This window comes from Typopeltis vanoorti, chromosome 12, assembly GCF_054136105.1.
Source record: "Typopeltis vanoorti isolate ZY-2024b chromosome 12, IOZ_Tvanoo_1.0, whole genome shotgun sequence".
NCBI classification, from domain to species: Eukaryota; Metazoa; Arthropoda; class Arachnida; order Uropygi; family Thelyphonidae; genus Typopeltis; species Typopeltis vanoorti.
Window position 1 is genome coordinate 56,999,255 of NC_143560.1, and position 24,354 is coordinate 57,023,608.

At 35.6% G+C, this 24,354-nt stretch overlaps 1 protein-coding gene across 1 annotated transcript in view; it reads right to left on the reverse strand.

Annotated features, from left to right (window-relative positions):
• The window catches only part of LOC150100811 (serine/threonine-protein kinase svkA-like), a 230,343-nt gene that overhangs the window by 66,838 nt on the left and 139,151 nt on the right, over positions 1 to 24,354 (reverse strand). The window contains exons 6-7 of the mRNA XM_090401906.1: positions 12,845 to 13,030; positions 5,895 to 6,046 (exon numbers count right to left, since the gene is read on the reverse strand). Of these exons, the coding sequence (XP_090258032.1) occupies positions 5,895 to 6,046; positions 12,845 to 13,030 (338 nt within the window). The remainder of the gene's footprint in view (positions 1 to 5,894; positions 6,047 to 12,844; positions 13,031 to 24,354) is intronic.

Consider the following 24,354-nt stretch of genomic DNA (forward strand, 5'->3'; position numbering starts at 1 on the left):
TGATAAGAATTCGTAATTTGAGATCGCATAATTCTGTTGAACAAAGAAATGTCAGAAATGAATCTATATAGATGCATGTGACTGTTAATACAAGAGCAACAGCTGCCCACCATCCCTTTGCTATGCAACTTCACACACACACACACACACACACACACACACACACACACACACACACACACACACACACACACACACACACACACACTGAATCTACTTCTATTCTTCCTATTATTAAACTAAATTTATTATACTCTAACCAAGTGAAAAATAAACTTTCAACATCTTTCTCTAAATCCAGAGTAATTTATTAAAAAAGGGTGGCACACCATTTGGCAACTCCTATAGGTAGAGATGACTTGCTAATGCTTCTGCCTGGTATCTCCACTTGGGCCTGGCTCCCACTGAAGAGACCTCAATAAGGGTCGAAACTAGTCTGGGTTGTGGCCCTTCCCTTAATGCATAACATTAGACATATCTGCAAGGAGATGTGTTTTGCATTATGGGAGATAGTGAGATAGGAGTGTTGGTAGCTTGCTCCACCTTTGCAAATAGCTTGGTGTTGTACCACCTTACCCCAGTCCTGAAGATACTTTCAGGCGCAAACTTTGTTTGCTCACACTTGGATAAAGGATTAAACTAAATTTATTATACTCTAACCAAGTGAAAAATAAACTTTCAATATTTTATTCCATCCTGTCGTCTGGAGCAGCCTTCCTCATGAAGGATTTCCTAACAACCACAACCTGCAACTCTTCAAAAAAAAAAATAATTTCTATCTCAATCCTTTATTAACAACTTTAATGAATCATGTCAAGAGACATATTAAAATAATTTTTGTTTTATGGGTGACACATGTAACAAAAATTATAAAGAATTTATTCAAAAACTCCAATATATTTCATCCAACATTAATAATTATTTTAAATATTTTTTTATCTATGCAACTTACTGAAATTATTCCTTTGAAGTGTAATGTTTAAGTATGTTTATGAAATCATTTAAACTTAGAGCTTAGTAAGCGGCGAAGGAAAGATGAAGCAGCTTTGTCTTTGCAGGAATTTAATTTTGATTTCAGTTGTTTTGTGAAATGTGCTATATGCATTCCTTCGATTATGTCAATAAATTATGGATATTTAAAGCAGATGGAAGAAGAGTGTGTGGGTGAAGTGTGATCTGAATGACTTGAGTAGTAACACACTGGTAACTGAAAGTGTTAGTAGCGAGAATGTCATTAGGAAGATAACTGCTCGTCTGATAGAAAAGAGAGATAGTGTAAAAGAGCAGCGAAAAAATGGTAAAAAATTTCTGAAAAAGCGAACAAGCAATCTGATGAACTTAACAATTGATGGTAAGAAAGATGAAAGCGATACAAATGTAGTGGAAGAAACAGAGTGCAATTAAAGGTAAGATGACGGCAAACAAGCATGTATGGCTGGTGATCAAATTGAAAAAATGAATGAGAGTGAAAATGTGATGAAAGATTTGAAAGTTGAGTTGATCAAGATGAGGTAAGAGATGTTTTTGGTGTCATGAACATTGAACTCTGAGAGGTATATGAACATTCTGGACAATGCAATATTTCCTACTTTGTGGTGTTTCTATGGAACTGACCATTCACTCTTTTAGCAAGGTAATGTACCATGACATAAGGCTGCTGCTGCTGTAACTGCATGGTTTGTGGACATGAGCATCACTGCACTGGCCTCCACAGAGTGAACATCTGTGGGATGAACTGGAGTGTTGGGTGAGGTCAAGGGATGTCTGCCCCCGCAACAGTCCAGGACTTCATTACATTCCTACAGGAAGAATAGTCCAAAATTCCCACTGATTGCTATTGTATGCTTGTGGAAAGTATGCCCCCATAGGATTGCTGCAGTCATCACAGTGAAAGAGGGATCTTACATCTTATTAAGGTGGGTGCCATGGCTGTTTGTTCTTCACACTATGGTGTCTGCTGACTTCTTTCCAAGCAGTGTGTGTGTGTGTGTCTAATGGATTACATTTGAATGGTTTTGAAGTTAGATGTTTATTGCAAAAGCTGGTACAATAGCTCAAAGAATTACTTGGATATTGAAAAACACACTAACAAATAAAGATAGAGAAATTATTATCCCTCTTCATAACACTATGATTCGGGCACACCTTGACTACTGTGCACAGATTTTCTCACCTGGATTTTTTGGGGATCAGGAGGTGGAGAGAGGATTCAGAGATAAGTGACCAATCTGATGACCAGTCTATGTAATGCTCCGTATGGGTTACAAAGTTCAATTGATAGATGGAAAAGAGGAGACATGACAGAAATTTATAAAATATTAAAGGGATTTTATAAAATTGATGTAAACAAAATTTTTCCATGTATGACAAATAGACAGAACTGAGGGTCATCTGTGTAAGAGTGTGGTTCGTAGAGGTGTGGACTAGATATTTTTGCATGGAGAATGGTGAATGAGTGGAATGGATTGCCAGAATTAGTTGTGTCCTGACAGTGAATGAATTTAAGGAAAGGTATTGTAGGTTGTGTGTGTATAAAATTTAGTCTGAATCTCCCGTGATGAGCCTCCAGACTCAAAGGAGATACCGAATAATAATATTAATATTATTATTCAGTATTAGCCAAGGTGTGGCCGAATCATGGTGTTATGAAGAGGGATAATAACTTCTCTATTTTTATTTGTTAGTGTGTTTTACAACATCCAAGTAATCCTTTGAGCTATTGTACCAACTTTTGCAATAAACATCTAACTCCAAAATCCTTCATATATTGCATACTTACTTAATACTGAATAATAATATTAATATTATTATTCAGTATTAAGTAAGCATGCATTCATATAGATATTTTCTGACACTGTTCTATACTGATGAACTCATTAATTCAAAGCATATTGTTTTATTATATTTTATGGCATGAAAGTCTATAAACCTGTATACCGTTTTAACATAGCCCAACTTTTAATTTTTCGATGTATTTTTGTTCACTGATAGATATAATTCCTATAAGATTATATTTTATATATTATTCAGTTAATTCTGTATTCATTTATATTCTTTATTTTAAAAAAAGTTTCAAGGATAAGGGGAAAATTAGTTGATGTGCATGGAGCGATTTGCAATTTAGTTTGTCTGTGAAAGTAGAAGAGGAAAAGAAGTGCATTTAAGATGTTACTCAAGAATATAGTCAGTACAACATTTATGTACACTAGTTTTTGAGTAGTTTTAGATCATGACAGTTCATTTTTTTATGGTAATCATGTTAGGCCTACAGAATTGAATCATTTCACCTACTGTGGAACAGAATGGTACATAAGTAAGGATGAGTTTATATTAATGCTACCAGCTGGACCTATGAAGGATGACTGAATGCTTATCTAATGATGGAAAATTAAGATTTATTTGTGGAATTAACTTTGGAAAAATAAGTGACTATACTGCACAAAAATATAATTAAAAACAGCAATCAAGATAGCTACATGAAATTTTAGTTAAAACAATGCAGTCTTCAGTTAACAGAGTATAACGTATAGTATCTTATTCTAAATGTCCCTAAGTTTATGTAAGTACAAGTGAAATCCTAAAATAGAACTGTTTTTTTATATGGTTTCCACCCACGAAAGGTTTGGGCAGGTTAAAGATTTTTTTCCCTATTTTTATAGATTTTATATTTGTGGTATTTTTTATTTATTATATTTTTTATGTGAGATCAAGAAACCCTGCTCTAGTCTAGAGACCAAATATGGAACTTTTTCAAGTCACTTTAGGCTTCCAATAAACAGAGCAGTGGTCTCCCACCAGGCATTGGAATCAATCTTTAACCTAAAGAGATTCATCAGAAATATCCATGCCACAGTGTGATTCAAACCTGCAGCCTGTTGGTTGGAGAATGGATATGCTAACTACCTCGTCAACCAGGCCAGCAAACATTTGCAACATAGCCAAATTTACTTATTACTAAACCCTACTTCACTGCATTTCTAATACATCAAAGCTGACTAGCTTGTAAGTAGGTGACTGTTAATCATTATATGACTTTAATTGTAACATATGAGAGTGATCCTATATTGTGGTAAAATGAGTGAATTTAAAGGATTATGCTAAGAGGGCAATAAAGACTTGAAGAAAGTCAACTATGCTGTGATTATCAGAAAAATGTTGTAGGATATGTTGGTGTTTCTTGGCTCACTATTAATAATTAACATTTATTTGATTGTCAATTTTTTTGAGGAAGGGTTACTTATGTCAAGGGTCCAGCTAAATAAGTGCACTGGAAACTTATGGTATTATTTCTGGAACTGGTCCTACTTATTTATTTATTTATTCGTATGGCATGAATATCAAAACATGCAGTACAATACACTTTAATAACATATAAAATTAAAAGTCAAAAGTCATTTTAAAACCAATAAAATTAAAAGGTTACATCCATATTGGTCAGATAGTTCATAGCTTTGGGTGTAGCACTTAAAAAGTCCAATTTGTCTCCTGAATATGCTCTGAGATAACACTGAGTCCCAATATGGTTCACAGTTTGTCTCTGAGCTCCACAATGCGGGGATGGTCGTTTACCCCATTTAAAAAGCATGTCCGCACATACACCATAACCAGTTCGTATTCTATTAAGTCTGAGTCCAGGATTTTCGTGGGAGGTGTGAGCAAGCATCAAAACTTTCTTGTAATTCATTGAGAGAAAATTTTGTAATGTCATCTGTATGGCTCTCCCACTGTTCTTGCCACTTTTGCTTCAAGTCAAAGTTAGAATGTAGTAGTAGTTGGGCTAATTGTAGTGGTGGATGTCTTGATCTCAGTCGTCGTACACTTAAGTCTTGGAGATCTAAATGTATTGGTAGAGCTGTGTTCTCCAAGATTTTCTTATACTCCTGCAAGAGAGCCTTAGTCCTGCACAGATTTGGTGGAACAATGTTACTAAGAGCTGGAAGCCAGTGTGTGGGCGTTGATTTAATTGTGCCAGAAATCAGTCTCATTGTATTATTTAGTTGGCTATCAACAAGTTTAACATGTGTGCTATTTAGCCACACTGGTGAGCAATATTCGGCAACAGAGAAAACTAGATCAAGAGCAGTAATTCCGCAGATTATCGGCTGTTGGTCCTTGGTTATTGGTCCTACTATTTCATGTTGATAAAGTATAAGATACCAATGTAATCACTGAAGAAAAGGATATGATGATGACGACTAGGCCTGAAAAGAGGTGCTTAGGGTAAACAAAACTTATATCAAGAACGTTTTTTGTTCCCTTAATGAGTAAAAGTTTCATAAAGATGGTGCCAGAAAAAACATCTCATTGAAAAATAACCAAAAGTTGTAAAGAAAAGAAACCTGCAACAAAATTCAAGAAAACATCCTCTCCCCTATTATACTCATTGGGCTGAGTCCTGTGTAACTTTTTATTGGCAAATTTAAAATTATTTCAAACCTGACTATAACAATAAATTATCTTTAATTGCAGTCATTTATAAATATTTATTAGCAAATCTCATTTTACTGTTCAACCTCATATGTTATCCATGTGCCACCCAGACTGATCTCTATAACAAAATATACTAAAGAAAGAGGAAAATTAGTTATGTATATGTTTATTCTCTAAAAACAATAAGCCTAAAACTCCCCAGTCTTCAATTATCCAAAGAAAGTTATTATTATGTGACACCTCCAGGGAGTCCAAAGACTCATCGAGGGAGAGCGTGCTAACGGCATCAAACAATTGATCCCCTTCCGACTACTAACTGCGCTCAAAAGTAATGCTTCCTAATCTGATAAAACAAAAACAACTTAATTATTAATCATGTTTTGTTGTATGTTTTCTTACATGAGACTCATGCTTAATATATTTCATATTAAGAACACAAATAGTTAATACAAAATGCTGCTTACGAATCTGAAGCCTCAGAATCACTATCATTTTGTCCACCTCCACCACCTGCTGCTTTCCATCTCTTGAATTTTTCTATCAGATCTACTACATAGGCATTCTTTTTGGCCTTTCGAATAAATGGAAATTTCAAAAGCTCTTTTGCAGTTGGCCTCTAGAAAAGAAAAAATATCCTTTATCAATATATAATGTCCTGAGATAACTTTGTATCTATTACATTTAGAAGTATTATTCACTATTCAGCAGTATATTTTTAAGCTTATATCAAGTAATTTTTAAAATCAGTATATTTTAAGCTATATAAAGCTTAAAATGTACTGGTTAAAATAGAATTTTACAAAAAGTATTGCAACATATAAAATCTACGTTTTTATCAAATGGTCTTAAGGATTCTTTCTTCCAAAAAAAACTTATCAGTTATGGTATTGCTGCCTCTTCCAATATAGAAGAAATAACTAGTATTATTATCCCTTATGTGCAAGGCATTTTTGAATACATAATGAAGGTTTTAAAACCACTGAATATATCCATTATTCTGAATTATGCAGTGTAGCCACTGTAAAACTTTTATACCTCCATATTTAAGTATTTCTGGTCAAATGTCATCTACTCCAGCTGTCGTAAAGTGAAAATCTGGTACTGATACATACTCTGACTGCTTCCCCTTTAGCAACTTTTTAGACCTGATATTTATTATTATTAATTATATATTTGGTTTAATCCTTTATCCAAGTGTAAGCAAACAAAGTTTGTGCCTGAAGTATTTTCAGTACTGGGGCAACTTGTGGCAAAGGTGGTATAACTTCTCATCACTTGCTTTAGTATCCCATAATGCAAAGCACATCTCCTTGCAGACATGTATAATGCCATGCATTAAGGGAAGGGTCACTACCCAGACCGGTTTCAACCATTATTGAGGTCTCATCAGTGGGACCCAGAGGTGGTGATAGCGTAGCCAAGTGAAAAAAAAAATTCCATCAACTTATCTCTAATCCAGAGAATTTTAATAATAAGGTGTGACACCTTTTGGCAACTGGTATATGGAAATATGACTTCCCCATTACTACCACTTTAGTATCACCACCTCTAGGAATGGCTCCCACTGATGAGACCACAATAAAGGTCAAAACTGGTCTGGGTAGTGACCCTTCCCTTAATGCATAGCATTATACATGCCTGCAAGGAGATGTGCTTTGCATTATGGGATACTAAAGCAAGTGATGAGAAGTTATACTACCTTTGCCTCGAGTTGTCCCAGTCCTGAAAAAACTTCAGGCGCAAACTTTGTTTGCTTACACTTGGATAAAGGATTAAACCAAATATATAACTGGTAGCATAACCAAGTGAAAAAAACTTCCATCATATTATTATTATTATTAAGAGACCTCCAGTGAGTCAGGGACTCATCAAGGGAGGCCACATGCTACATGCACCAACTATCATACTTATTCTTGAACTAATTCACACTGCTTGCACATACATCCAATGGCAACCCATTCCAATCATGCACCACCCAATGAGAGAAAAATCGAGTCCTCACCCTCTTCTTAGCAGCAATCATTCTCAGCTTCCAAGGATGCCCTCTTGACTTTTCTCCACCCTCCATAAATTGAAAAATTCCATCAAGTGAAATACTTTGTAATTCTTTCAGAAGTAAGTGTGTGCATCTCAATCATATAACCCCTCTTTCTCCTGTTTTAAATTAAAGATACCAAGAAATTATATACTTGGTTTAATCCTTTATCCAAGTGTAAGCAAACAAAGTTTCTGCTTGAAGTATTTTCAGGCCTGGGACAACTCGTAGTAAAGGTGATATGACTTCACATCACTTGCCTTAGTGAAAATACTTCAGGCGCAAACTTTTACACTTGGATAAAGGATTAAACCAAGTATATAATTTCTTGGTATCTTTAATTTATAGTATAACCAAGTGAAAAACTTTCAACAACTATCTATCTCTAATCCAGAGTATGAGTATTATAATAATAAGGTGTGACACCTTCTGGCAACTCGTATGCGAAAATATGACTTCTCATTACTTCAACCTTGGTATCACCTCTGGGTCTGGCTCCCACTAAGGAGACCTCAATAAAAGTAGAAACCACTCTGGGTAGTGACCCTTCTCATAATGCACAGCATTATACATGTCTGCAAGAAGATGCGCTTTGCATTATGGGAGATACTAAGGCAAGTGATCAGAACTTATTCTACCTTTACCACAGTCCTGAAAATACTTCAGGCACAAACTTTGTTTGCTTACACTTGGATAAAGGATTAAACCAAGTATATAATTTCTTGGTATCTTTAATTTATAGAATAACCAAGTGGAAAACTTTCAACAATTTTCTCCAGTTTGCTACTGGAGACTACAGTCTACAAATTCTCAATGTCTTCATAATCGGCATTCCACAATCGTGACATCATTTTTAACACTCTCCTTTACAGTCACTCACTCACTCTCTCTCTCTCCACTGTATCAGAATCACAATGGAAATCAGAGACCAGACCTGCACACAATAGTTCAAGTAAGGTCTAATCGAGACCCTGTAAAGGGGCAAAATGACATCTTTATATTTACATGTTAAAGTTCGTTTAAGCATTGCAATTATCTTTTGAGATGTATTTCAATCTTGGCTACATAGCCCTGAACTTCAACTTACTATCTACTAACACTCCAATATCCCTATCCTGATCAGTTTCTTTTAGCATAATTCCACCAATGTAATATGACAATGGATATCTAATCACGCCAAAGTGCATGACTTTGCATTTACTGACATCTATTTTCCCATGCCCATAATTCCAGCCTATTCAAATCACTACTCCTGATTATCCTACCTATCTTTGCATCATCAGCAAATAGCTGTATGTTGTTTGTCAAATCCTTCCCAATATCTTTAATGTACAGATTGAATAACGGTGTGGCAAGGGCTGATCCTTGTGGTACACCACTAGTTACTTTAAATCTTGCAAACTCACATCCCTTATATATACCACTTTTTGATATCTGTCAGTAAGCCATTTTCTTAACTATGCTAATATTTTATAATCAAAAACCCATATTCTCCAATTTATGCAATAGTTTTCCATGCTGTATTCTGTCAAAAGCTGAAAGTGTCATGGTGCATCCATTCCCCTTGTTTAGTTCAATGGTAACATTATTACAGAATGTGAGCAACTAGGAAAAAGATGACTTTCTCTTAGTAAACCCATGCTATTCATTGCAAAGTACAGATTCACTGTGAACCCATTTCTGAATGCGAGCCCTGACCAATTTTTCCAAAATCTTCACCACCATTCATGAGATATTGATTGGTTGATAGCTGGATACACTTTGCGTCACCCTTGTGCAGTGAGATTACCATATATTCTTTCCATTCCTGTAGAATCATCCCTGGTCTGAAACTCATATTATATAGCCTGGTGAAAGAAATAGCTGGTTCAGCCAAACAGTCTTTTAGCACCTGTGCTGATATCCCATCAGTCCCTATTGCTAAATTCTTATTAGACCTCATCTTCATACACCTTAGTTTCTTCAGAAGAGGCAGCAGTGAACTGAACTCAAGATTACATACACCAGATTGAAAGCTTTTAGCAAAATGGGAACTCATTAGCTGAACAACTGCTTCAGCATCTGCCACCCACATACCATCTGCATTCAGAAAAGTTATTCTTTCATATTCAATTTTTTTCTTTGCTTGCAGCATATCAATAGAATTCTTGTGGGTCGTCTTTAATCTGCAGAGCCTTTTTTTTTTTCATACTCAGACTTAGCTTTCTCTATAAGAGATGCGACTATTCTAGCCTGCTGCTTATAATGTTCATAACAGACATCATCATTATACACATGGTATTTCTTCCACATCATCCATTTCTTACAAATCCGCTTAATAAGATTACACATCCATTTGACTACTACCCTATTTATTCTTCGAACTCTCGGGACATATTCTGATATTGCATCATTTGAATATTTTCTAAACATTTCCCATGCACTGTCGATATTCTTCCCATCCAGCAACCAATACCATTCTGCTTAACTCAGTACAGTCCTCAGTTGGTCATAATTTGTTGTTCTGTAGTTCAGCATATAACCTTTTCTGAATGGAACATTCATAACTTAGTCACTTCCTAAGTGAGTATTGCATGATCACTGTCACCAACCAGAGGCAGTGTCTTTATGTCTTTAACTGAAACAAGTTGTCCTGCAACAGCTCAATAAATTCAGTTTCATTCTCCTTGTGAGATTTTACTGCTACTCAATCAACATTTGGATAATTAAAGTTTCCAATTATGATTACTCTTTTCAAGTCCATCATCACTATTTGGTGATGCATTTCTTCATTACTAGCAACAGATCCAACAGGTCTGTAACAATATCCCACTATGTAATTGATCTTTTTAGATTCCACTTAACACCAGATGGCTTCAACTTCACTCACAAAATACTGTTACTAGTACTACAATCATAGTTCTTAATACTAACTGGATTCAAGTCATCCAATATCATTAGCAGCACATGACCTCCTCTCCTATACTGTCTATCCTTCATAAAAATACTGTACCCTTTACACTCAATGCCAATTAGTATGTCTGATTCTGATAGCTAGGTCTCACTACTACAATCTGAGGCCCTAACATATTGACTAAGGCAACAAACTCTATCCCTTTGTTTCTTATACTCTTAGCAGTCGTATATAGACATAATAAGCTACCTGCATGTTCTTTTGTATACGCTTGTCTGCAGTCTGCATGACACAGTTGTTCAACTCATTTTTTATGTTCTTACCAAAGTCTTTCTGTGACTTTTGTTTAGTTAGTTTTACAGTGTTTAGCTATCTTACATTTGTTTCTGTATTCTCTAAGAGCATAATCTGACTTATTTTCCAGGAACTTTTGATATGCTTTCTTCTCTTTTCCTTGATTGCCTCTAACTTTCTGCGTCCACTGTGAGGTTCTGATTTTTCTATCCTTGCAACAGGCAGATCAAATATCGAACTAATCAATGTTTTGTTTTGTTTTTTCACAGTCTGCCAATGAATCTCAAAGGTTTAGTTCTTGTTTTCAAACTTTTTCGTAATATTTGTGTCTTTAAGTCTAAATGAAACTGGAATTGGAGAATTAACTGGCAGATCAATTTCTGATGACTGGAAAATTGGAAAGCCTGTGTACCTTTTTTTATATCAAAACTTATTTACACTAAAAATGAGGGTAAAATATTATACTGATTCAGTTTTCATTTGCTAGATATTCTGCTTAAAAACTACAATACAAAATAAATCTGAAAATGAAATCAGATGCTAAAATTGGTCATACTTGAAGGTTTTCTTGAACCATTATTTCAGTGCCTCAAATCACCTTTTTAGTGAGATTGTTAGTCAGATAGGATACACAAAGAGTAGATAGAGCATACGAGATTCTTTAATGGTTAACATTAAATGGGTATGACAAATGGCAAAGCATAGAAGAATTCTGCAACTGGGTGAACTGTTCAATAGCACTGTCTATTTTAATTTTTTTTTTTTTTTTGGCAGAAAAATTACATGCTAGGGAAATATAATTTTTCTGCCATAAATATTAGTTAACCAAAATGTTTGATAGTTTTTCATATAATAAAAATTAAACAACTGCAGAAATTTTCTTAAAATGTTTTATTCATTAAAATAAGCACCTGCACAATCTATGCTCTTTCCAGTGAGAAACAAGTTTCTAAATTCCACTTTTATAAAATGTTTTGTCTTTAGAAGCAATAAACTAGAAACCTCTGCTTCAACTCTGGTTTATTGCAGAACTGTCTATTTCACATGTGATTATCTACTTGCCAAAAAAAATGTGATAATCACTCTGAGAAATGTCAGGAGAATATGGAAGATGAGGGAGTATCTCCCATTCTAAAGCACAAATTTTCTTATGGATAAGTTTTCGCACTATGAGATTTTGTATTGTGCTGTAATAATTGCACTTTCTTTCGATTGACTAGCTTGTAATAATAGCACTTTCTTCCGATTGACTAGCTTGTAATAATAGCACTTTCTTCCGATTGACTAGCTTGTAATAATAAGCACTTTCTTCTGATTGACTAGCCCTGGCTGTTTCTGTTGTAATGCATCCTGCGCATGCTCAAGTTGCATCGAGTAGATCTTGGCCATAATTGTTTGGCCTGCAGCAAGAAACTCATAGTGGACAATATCAGCTAAAGTCCACCACACACAAAGCATAATCTTCTAGGGATGAAACAGTACCTTTGAAGTGTGTGGATACTGAATCGTTTGGTGACAACCAATGATAAGTTCGCTTCCTGTTAGAGTACATGACCCATTTTTCATCACAAGTTAGCAAGTAATCCAAAAATGGCTTGTTTTTATGACATGAGAGAAGTGAAGAGCAAATTGATAGCCTTTGAAGTTTATTGTCATCTGATAATGTATATGGGACCCATTTGCTTAGATTCTATAATTTTCCCAGTTGATGCAAGTGTAAACAAGTTGTTTCACCACTCACGTGAAACAACTCGTTTACACTCTTCACCAAAAACAAATTTTTTAAACCATTTCTGTGCAGTACATTCTGCTACCGCATCTTTTCCAAATGCCACACATATCTTACAGGATGCTTCTGAAGTATATGAACTGAGTTTAAATTCATAAAGCAAATAAGCTTGAATTACACCAGGTTCAACTGACATTTTAAAAGGGTTCAAATTCACAGAAAACGAATACACACCAAGTTAGAGAACACCGATTGATTGATACATATCTGGACCTTATGATGCACATAATTTTGCTCTGCAAACCACTACAAAATAAAACAAGTCATTGCAGAGAAGTCTACTGAAAACTGCACGAACTTTTTTTAGTTACTTAATATAAAACAAAAAAACATATACATACATAAGGGCATTTGACAATGTTATTTCAAATATACTGATTTAATCACTTATATACCTACTTACATTTTCAGGATCTTTATTTAAACAAGCCTCAACAAATTCTTTAAAGTATTTGCTATAATTTCCAGTCAACTGAGGAGGGTTGTTTTTAGGTATCAAAAATAATACTCTCATGGGATGAAGTTCTGAATTTGGAGGCTCACCTTTTGCCAACTCGATGGCTGTGATTCCCAAACTCCAAATATCTGCCTAAAAAATATTACAATAGAATGTCATATTTTTGTTAGAGAAATAATAATTCTAAGTCCTTTTTTCACATTTTAATAGAGTAAGTTTAAAGAAGAATATTTAATTCAGTTAATTCAAAGCTGCTCAAGAAGCAGTAAATCACAAACTCTGAATTAAACCTGAATTATTGATATATTTTGCTTCACAGTTATGTTTGTTAGACAATATTTCACTCAATAATTGCAATGAATATATTGCTTTAGGTTTTGGCTTTAACATACACAGCAATGTAAGTTAACTCTCACTAATATACGTACAGAGACCAAAGGAATTTTTTATACTTAATAGTTTACTAAGTGAATTTCTTTTGGAATAGCATTGTTTATGGGGATCTGGTTGAGATTTTCTGGTAGTTTTTTATAATCATGTTTGTTATAGTGAGAGTATTATCATAAGTCTTAAACACTGAGATTAAGTGCAGCATGATCTCCATTGAATATCCTAAACAGTATAATTATACATGTCCCATAGTAAAAATTATTTATCGTACAAACATTTTGTCTTATATGTTGCAAGACATAAGCATGAATAAAGAATAACAGGCAAGGAATTTTAACCAAAGAAATAGTACAGTGCATGCACATTAGGAACCCTATATTTCTCTATACAAGCAGTTGCATGTTTGTTACATTATAATCACTAATGGGATGAAAATGTTAATTAACAATAATATTAAAATTACATAAAATACAACATATTTAACAATTTGGGATAACAATTTCCCAAACTTTAGGAATGGCAAGGCAGTTATTACAATTAAGGTTCAGTTGATGAAGTACAGTTTCAGTACTGTTTTTGAATAAAATGTTCACATTACTGATCTATGTAATAATTCAAAGTTATCAACTCCATGTTGTTTGAGGCCAAATTTGTATGGTTTGATAAGCAGGATATGGTCTTAATGTTCAGAAATACATTTAGTGACTGATCTTCTTTTTGTCTAAGTGTAAGTTGCATGAACATGGTACTTGGTATACACCAGGTAGGATCACTGGTGAAAGCTTGTCCTTTGGAGAAGGAAACAGATTGTGAATTTAGTTCATGGGTTTGAAGTTAGTGAGTTTGTCTTTTTTCATAATCTTTGCCACACGTTCAAAGATGCCCTTGATGTAAGGTACTGGAATCCTGTGGAATTCTTCCCTTGGATGCCATCTGGAAGGGTTAATAATAAATTTTTACATTATTGTTGGATTGTAAATATCATCTTTAATTAGTTGCTTCCGGGGGCGCCAGGAGCCTGTGTAGCTCAGTGGATGTGGCGTTTGCACACCATCGCGCTTGGCCGCACGAAGAAAGACTTGGTTTCGAGTCTAGTCGGCGACTAGAGGAAATTTTTCTAAGCCTTTTTTCGACCGGTTCCCGAGTTAGTCGATCTCTGGCATGGGCAAGCAGGTTTTTCCTCCCGGAAACTCGGGTTTTCCGTCCTGTAAACTCAAGAAAATCGACCGTAGAACCCACATTATTTCAGACATTAAATATATTGTGTTAGGGTTAGGGACCACGAGATGGTGGCACATTTGAGCCGTCTCTCTTCACTGCGTACCGCTTAATCAGTGATAGCTTTGGGCCATCTGTCTCTGATTGGGTACCAGTGGAGATTGAACTGCCCACTCAGTCTCCAAAAGTTAGATAAGGCTAAATGGCCTCGCCTACTCCCGTATACGGGAATAAAAAAAGGCGTTAGCTGATTTTTTTTTTTTTTTAATTAGTTGCTTTTTTTAAATCTGCTGCTGATTCTAAAAAAAAAGTCTTTCAAGTTTGTATGTTTGTGATGAAGCATAGTAGTTTTTTTCCATTTAATTCTGTGCAACGTATCCAAAAATATGTTCAGCTAGACCTGATTGACCATACTTATGGCAACAGATGTATTTCTTATGTTCTTCTATGAAGATGTTAGCAGATATCCCAATTTTACCATAAGATGATAACTTACAAGAAGTAGTAGTAAACACCTGGAACAGAGAGAGGAGGTAGAGGATCATTGAGAGAGCTAATGAGGACAGTGAACTTCAGATGAGGTTTAAATGCAGTGCAGATTGTACTTTTTTTTTAGCGTTCTGGCTATTTTTTTCTGGGGTACCCTGGATATGAGGGACAAAGATGGCATTACTATAGTCTGCATGTTGAGAAGGATGCTCCAAGCCATCCTCCAATGGGATTCAGATAACCTCATCAATTTCAACGTTAGTAAAACTCAGTTCTGTCCTATTTCTCACAAAAAAAGAACCATTTTCTCCTAGTATTATCTTTAACAGCATTCAAATTTCCAGATAAGATTTCTCTTCTCGGAATCACCCTGACATGAAGCCTCTACTGGCATAATCACATCACAACCACTGGATCCTCTGCTTCTAAAAAATTAGCATTTTTCTTTCACTCAAGACGTTACTTCACCTCTGAACAGCTGTTAACCTTATACAAACCACAAATCTGCCCAGTAATTGAATACTACTCTCTCATATTTGGAGTGGGGGCCCATAAAAGCTCCCTTAAAACAGAGGAGAACAATTATATTGATTAATGACCCATCTTTTACCAACTCACTCCTCTCGCTTTTGCATAGGTGTTTGGTTTCTGCAATTTGTGTATTCTATAAATATCATCATCATCAAATTCCTGACATGTACCTTCCAGGGGTGTACAAGATATGATAGTACCACATGAAAAATTTACATCATTACTAACTTCCTATCTACAATTTTCCTCCAAATCAGTCTGTTACTTGTCAAGACTCCAATTATCATTATCAGATCTTATATTTCTAATGTCTAAGGCACTTTGTACTGTATCAATCCACCTATATCTTGGTATTCCTCTGGATCGTTTTCCTGCCAACATGGCAGAGAACACTTGTTTTGCTAATCTTTCCTCACCCATTCTGTTTAAGTGACCATACCACCTGAGATTAGCTCTGCTAACACATTTCTTGATGCCGACAATGTCAAGTTCTTTCCTAATATTCTCATTTTTATTATGATACTACCATTGATGCCATCTGTTCATGCCTATAATCTTTCTCAGGACTCTCATATCTGCAGTCTCTAGTCTTTGGTCAAGTGTTTTACTTCTGACCTAGCTCTCAAATCCATAAATTAAAACTGGTTTGAACACTGTCTTGTATACAGCTAATTTAGTGTTCCGACTAATTTTTCTCTGATTCCATATGAATTTATTCAATTGACTTCAAACCATACCAGCTTTGTTGATTATGTTATCTATTTCCATATTTAATTTACCATCTTCACTAAAGATCGTGCCTAAGTAGCTGAAATGTTTTACTATTTCTATAGGTTCTCCATTCAAAATGCAGTTGATATTTTCAAAGTTTCTGCCTATTTTCATTGTCTTTGTCTTTTTAATGCTGACCTTCATACCATATCTATTACAACAGTTATTCAATTTAGTCAGGGAATCTTGCAGACTTGTAGCAGATTTATTTAAAAGTATAACATCATCCGCATAAAGCAAAGAGCTGACATTAACATCTCCAATTCTGATATCATGTTTAATACCACTTTCCTTCATAATGTGATCCATATAGATAATGAATATCAGAGGGAATAATGTACATCCTTGTCTTAGACCAGATTTAACAATAAACCATCTTCCTGTACTTCCTTCAATTCTAACTGCCGACTTACAACTCAAATACAGACTAAGTATTGCTTGATATATTGCCCCATTAACACCATATAATTGTAGCGTATTGAATAGCTTCTCTCTTGGCACCTTGTCATATGCCTTGTCCAGATCGACAAAACTTAAATACAGATCTTTGTTATATTCCCATGCTTTCTCAACTATTTGTCGTAAAGTGAAGATCTGATCCTGACAGCCTCTATTTGGCCTGAATCCAGCTTGTTCTTCACCAAGCTTTTCTTCCACAATTCTTCTCGACCGTTTCTCAAGTATACTTGCATGGATCTTGCCAGGAACACTCAGTAGGGAAATACCTCTGTAATTCTCACATTCAGCCTTATTTCCCTTTTTATATAAGGGCACTATTAGAGCCCTACTCCAATCAACGAGAATGCATCCCTCTGTCCAGGCTTTCTGAACTATGCAGTGCATTCACTGTAAGACTTTTATACCACCATACGTCAGCATTTCTGGTAGAATATCATCTACACCTGCTGCCTTTCCACATTTTAAGCCTTTGATGGCTTTTTCTACTTCAAGTATGGATATGTATTCTTGACTGTATGCCTGTTGAGTGTTTTTTTACCACAGTGCTATCACTGCTTGTTTCATTTAGCAATTTTTCGAAGTAATTACTCCATACTTCAAGGATATCATTTTCTCCTGTTTTTCATGTCACCTTTATGATCTCTAACTGCTTTTACAGGACTCTTTCCTGCATTTCTAAGCTTCTTCAACAACCTCCAGAATATCTTACTGCCTTCTTGATATTTATTTTCGACGTTCTTGCCAAAATCCTCCCATGACTTTTGTTTAACTAGTTTTACACAGTGTTTCGCTTTCTTACATTTGCATCTGTATTCTCTAAGAGAAAAAAAAGCTGACTTATTTGTCAGGAACTTTTGATATGCTTTCTTCTTTTCCTTCACTGCCTCTTTAACTTCTTGTGTCCACCATGGCGTTCTGATTTTTCTATCCTTGCAGACAACCTCACCACATGCTTCTCTGGCTGAATCAATCAGGGTTTTCTTCAAGGCTTACCACTGAATCTCCAAGGTTTGGTTCCTGTTCTCAAACTCTTTCATTTTTTCTTCAATAATCTTTGTGTATTTTAGTCTACAGTTGACCTCTGAGAGCTGCTCAACTTTTATTTGCTTTAAAACTTTCTTACATGTTATTCTTTTTGGTATGAAATTCAATTTTATCCTGCTCAAGACTAAATAGTGATTGCTTCCAATTTCAAATCCTCTGTACACTCTGGTGTCCTGCACCAGGGAGAAAACATCACTATCAACAATAACATAGTCAATGAGACTTTTCTTATTTCTTGCCTCTTCTCTCCATGTGAATTTGTGCACATTTTTATGTTGGAACATGGTGTTAGTAATAACCAGTCCATGTCCTGAGCAGAAATCCAACAGGTATTTGCCATTATTAGTTTTGCTTTTTTCTCCAAATTTTCCCAAAATATTTTTGTATGTCTGACAGTCATTTCCTACTCTGCTATTTAGATCCCCAACAAGGACCAACTTTTCCTTTTTCATTGTGTCAGTTGCTTTTTCTAAGGCATCAAAAAATTCTTCCACTTCTACTTTAGTAGAACCTTCTGTGGGACCATAGGCACAAATAAGTCTCATTGTCCAGTTCCCCATTCTGATATTAGCCCACATCACTCTACTTGAGACTGCCTGCCTGCCATTCAAGAAGATTAGCTTCGTATTTAGTGTTGAATACTATGGCTATCACTTCTTTTCCTTGATTATTATTGGCTAAATATAACATTTTGTATTTATAGGCACAAATAAGTCTCATTGTCCAGTTCCCCATTCTGATATTAGCCCACATCACTCTACTTGAGACTGCCTGCCTGCCATTCAAGAAGATTAGCTTCGTATTTAGTGTTGAATACTATGGCTATCACTTCTTTTCCTTGATTGTCATTGCCTGAATATAACATTTTGTATTTATTGCTCAGAAAGATCTCACCAGTTTTTGTCTTTTTTTTGTTTCAGTCACCCCTATTATGTCAATCTGGTACTTATCTAATTCCTCAGCTAGCTCCATTTCTTTGCCATTCAGGCTTCTTATGTTGATAGTACTGATCTTTAACTCTGGTGATGTAGAGTTGGGGTTTGTTTTCAGATTTGTTCCAGTAGCTGACTTTTCGCTGTTTGCCCTGGTTCCCTGGCGAAAACAACGGGGGCCTTGTTTAACGGGCGACGCCCCAGCCGGCATGAAATTTTGTCATGTTGTACCATAATTTTCTATATTGGCTTAAGCCAATAAGAATACAATTTGGTCAACTAAATTCCAAATTGCCAGCACATCCTCATTCGTTCAGTATCCAGGTAGATACCCAACAGGGTGCACCATGAGAAGATGAGGATTGGACATTAGGTCAGAAGCCCTGGTCGGTTCTCCACATTCCTTTAAAGGCTATGTGGAGGTGTCCTCTCAGTTATACAGCTTTGACCCTTAAGCACCCCTAAAACTTATTTCTCCACTGTACTACACCTTTTGGAACACATGCAGTTGCCACGCAGCATCCTTTCAGATTACACTTTGAAACCCACAGAACAAGCTTCTTTTCCTCGTCCCTCATCCCTGCCACTACTGTACTGTGGAATTCTTCCCTGATGTTGTTTCTTTTAAGGTTTTAAGTGGTCAGCATTCATACTAAAGAATTTATGGAGATAAAATCACACATGTTGGAATAATTACTTTACTTATAATTAAGAAAACAATATTTAATGTTTCAACCTCTATACTGAGGTCACCATCAGGAAAACATACACATGTACAGGACACAAGCTACGTGATACTACACAAAAGTAAGATAAATCTAAATGCTTTGTTAATTGTTACCCTAGCCTGACCTCTGGTGGAAAAAAAAAAATGAAATAAAAATAACATTAAAATATTACTAAATAAAATAAACTTTTTATACATATCAGTATAATAATATACAGATGATGATATAAAAAAAAAGCTTTGCCTGACAATGCTGGATAGAAAACCAGTGAAATATTAATATGTTCAATAAATGATATTTTTTTCTCTTGGTGTTATTTATATTGAGAAGTACTATTATGAATAACCCAAACACCTAAGTCTATTAATATGAATGTATATATCATTGGCAATTTGGGATTTAGCCGACCAAATTATATGCTTATTGGTTAAACCAAAATAAAAACTGATGGTATGACATGACAAAATTTCATACCGGCTGGGGCGTCGCCTGGTTAAACAAGGCCCCCGTTGTTTTCGCCAGGGAACCAGGGCAAACAGCGAAAAGTCAGCTACTGGAACAAATCTGAAAACAAACCCCAACTCTACATCACCAGAGTTAAAGATCAGTACTATCAACATAAGAAGCCTGAATGGCAAAGAAATGGAGCTAGCTGAGGAATTAGATAAGTACCAGATTGACATAATAGGGGTGACTGAAACAAAAAAAAGACAAAAACTGGTGAGATCTTTCTGAGCAATAAATACAAAATGTTATATTCAGGCAATGACAATCAAGGAAAAGAAGGAGTAGCCATAGTATCCAACACAAAATACGAGGCTAATCTTCTTGAATGGCAGTCAGTCTCAAGTACAGTAATGTGGGCAAATATGAGAATGGGGAACTGTTATTCTGTTATTTGTGCCTATGGTCCCACAGAAGGTTCTACTAAGGTAGAAGTGGAGGAATTTTTTGAGGCTTTAGAAAAAGCAACTGACACAATGAAAAAGGAAAAGTTGGTCCTTGTTGGGGATCTAAATAGCAGAGTAGGAAACGATTGTGAGACACAAAAATATTTTGCGAAAATTTGGAGAAAAGAGCAAAGCTAATAATAATGGCAAATATCTGTTGGATTTCTGCTCAGGACATGGACTGGCTATTACTAACACCATATTCCAACGTAAAAATGTGCACAAATTCACATGGAGAGAAGAGGCAAAGAATAAGAAAAGTCTCATTGACCATGTTATTGTTGATAGTGATGTTTTCTGATACACTCATCACACGTCTCCCAGATTGTTCCTTATCATTTTCAGTTTTTAGAAAACCCACACATACAGGCAGATACTTACACAAACAATCACACCATCATCCTTCTCAACAATATGGCATATTAAAAACGCTAACCCATAGAGCGAGAGCAATCTGTTCCAATGACAAGGATCTTACTGCTGAACTGACTCACTTACGCCACACCTTCTTGGCCAACGGCTACAATCCACATAAAATAAACAAAATACTAAACACTCCTAAGAAACCCCTCCCACCATCCACCACAGAGAACTACAACAAAACAGTCACCATCCCTTACATTAAAGGCACATCCGAAAAGATCTCAAGAATTCTCAATAAACATAAACTACGCACTACATTCAGACCATGTAGCAAATTAGCCACCCTCATCCGCTCACCCAAGGACAGCATTCCTCCTTTATCACATCCAGGAGTCTACCTACTGCTCATGCAATCAAGCCTACTATGGTCAAACAGGAAGAACTGTGAATATCCGCATCAGCGAACATAAACGATACGTCCGGAATTATCATTATGGGAAGTCGGGCCTAGCAGACCATGCTCTGGATACCCCTGCACACAGGATCAACTGGAAAAACACAAAAGTACTACACAGAAACCCGTATAAATCAGAGAGATTGTTCTTAGAGGCGACAGAAGCCCTAAAACACACTCCAAATCTCAACAAATATGGCTGTATTAACTTGCCGAAGATCTGGGAGACAGTCATATTAAGAAAAAACTAGCACTTTTCTAGGACTCTAGTAATATATGATAGTTTTTTTTTGTTTGTTTTTTTTTCAGATAGAGGGCGCCAAAATCAGGACTTTAGTCTTTGTGTTGCTGCTACAATTTTGTTTAAGTACACCATGTTGTTTTAGTCTCGCGTATTGTGACAAACAGTGTTTTTGTGCTCTGAAGATGCTGGTTATAATACCAGCGAAATATCAGCATCAAGTTAATAAATTAATTATTTACTTAGTTCCTGTGTTCTATTATACCGTTAAAATAATAAACAACAACAACAAAAACTTTATAACTATTCTCTTCCATCCATCTCTTCATTGGACATCAACTGATGCTGTTCATTTGATGACCAAATCTCATGTATGCTCATGCTCAGTGATGTGCCACACCAGTCCTCACCATGTGGTCCTATTGTGTGCTTCCCTGGAGGCTTCAACTCTCTGAAGATCAGTCACTCCAGATACACCATCCATTCATCTCACTGATGGTCTACCCCGTCCTCTTTTTCCAGGAACTTTACCTATTATTACTGTTTTGTGAAGTCTTTCCATCCTTTCAATGTGTCCAAAGTATTTCAACTTTCTTCTTCAATATCCTTAAGGAGCCTTAAAGTTCTATTGATCCTTTCTAGCACCCATCCATGTTGTCCACCTTTCAGTATATGATATCCTCACCAGTCTTCTGTAACACATCTTAAAAGCAGCTATCATTTTCCTATCAGACTTCTTTAGGTTCCAACTGTCACATCCATAAGTCACTGTTGGAAAAACAGCTGTATCCAAAATCCTCAACTTTGTTCCTGTGAAGATAGATCATCCATCCTTCCAGATTTTAGACAAGTCTCTGACTGTTGTTTTAGCACTCCTAATCTTTTTCTGATGTCTTCTGACCAGCAATTCCTCACATTAATAATGAAGCCTAGGTACTTGAACTTGCTGACTTCCTCAATTCTTTCTCCATTAAGATACACTTGTTTCTGAGGAGCTGTCTATATTTCCTTTGAGAACCATAATCTTTGTCTTGCTAGGATTGAGCTGAAGTTCTCTGTTCTTACTGATCTCATTAACTTTGTCAAGAATTTGTCTTAGTTCTTCCTTGTCATTACAAAGGAGTACTGTATCATCAGCATACCTCATATTACTGATCAATCTACACCTATCCTAATTCCTGTCTTGAGCTCGTCCAATGCTATGCACAAGATGTCCTCAGCATAGATACTAAACAAGAGAGGAGAAAGGAGGAATCCTTGCCTAACTCCCTTTCTAACCTGAAACAAATCAGTTAATTCTGCATCTGTTCTTACTGTGACTTCTTGCTCACTGAACAAGTTAGCTTTCAACCCTGATAATAGGTTGAGGTTTCAACCTATTATCAGGGTTGACCTATAATAGGTTTCAACCCTGATAACAAAAACCCATTCTTTTTGTTAATTCCCACAGTTTTACATGCTAAACAAGTCAAAAGTTTTAGAGTAGTCTATGAAACACATTACCATAGGAAGCCTAAAAAGCAAAGGATCTAATCTCTAATACTCTTATTTTTCCTAAAACCTGCTTGCTCCTCAGACATCACTGCCTTGCCTTTTGCCTCAACCCTATTTAGAATGGTCTTTAATAAAATTTGCTTGCATAAGCAAGATATTTAACCAATTCAAGAAACTAGGATTCTCATTTGCTCCAAGTATTACTTTACTTCTGAATACATACCAATCCTGAACAAAACACAAATCCATGTTTATATCTACAGAATACTGTTCTCAGATATGAGGAAATGTTCTAAAAGCTTCCTAAAAATTCTTGAGTAAATGCAATTTGATGACCTATTGTTTGATTTACTCTGCTATATTTTGGGAGTCTCCTCACACATATATTCTTCAGTAGATATGTCAGGATCACTGTACATCACTTTTGGCATCAATAATTCCCCACTTTCTTATAAATCTGTTAAGATATATGCATCGGCAAATCATCACCTATTCACGATTCAACTCCAAACAATAATTTTGTAATTATTGTTAATTGTCTGATCTGAAATTCCCTATTGCAATAAGTTTTGGATTCAATGCAGGAGGAAATTCCAGATAACCAAATCTACACTATTTAATTCTCCATCTACATACTATATCACTATCCGCCATCTACAGAATATGCCATTGGCTGCCACGAATAGTATTTTTCTCTGTTAAATCTATATGTGTGCATGTGTGCACATGTTCATTCTCTGGCTGATTTGATTTGTCTGCATGCAGGATAAAAAATTCTGTTTTCAGGAGAGAAAAAAACTTATCTGCATATGAGATTGGCTAACTTATCTTCCCCTCAAAAAGTCTATATAAAGATTCTTCTCATCATGACAAGAATTGAACTTAGGTCATTTACAATCAAAGTATGTAATGTTTTGTTGTTCTCTCAACTGCACTGCAAAGACATTTGTCCTCTTACTCTTTGTTAATTCTTTCTACTTTTGTCATTTGAAACAGTTCTCTTCATATAAGCCAATCTCATAAGGAGGTAGCAGGGTTTTTTCTTCCTGAAACTCGGGTTTTTCATCCCGCATACAGACAAATCGACCCTTTAGAACACATGCAATTTAGAGACAAAAATACTAGCAGTGGGCAGTAGATGGTGTTGATGTAGGTGATTGGTAGCAGAGGTTCGGTGTAGTAGTGGAGATGGAGTGTTGTGTAGTGAGTGTCCTCCCACAATGAGTCTTCAGACTCCTTGGAGGTGTCACGAATAATAATAATAATAAACAATAATATGTATATTCTAAAAAACACAGAGTACAATCTATAGGTATTCAAATATAATAGGAATAAGTGTCTCCTTAACTAACACAACCCATCAATGATAATAATGTACTATATATTAAAAAG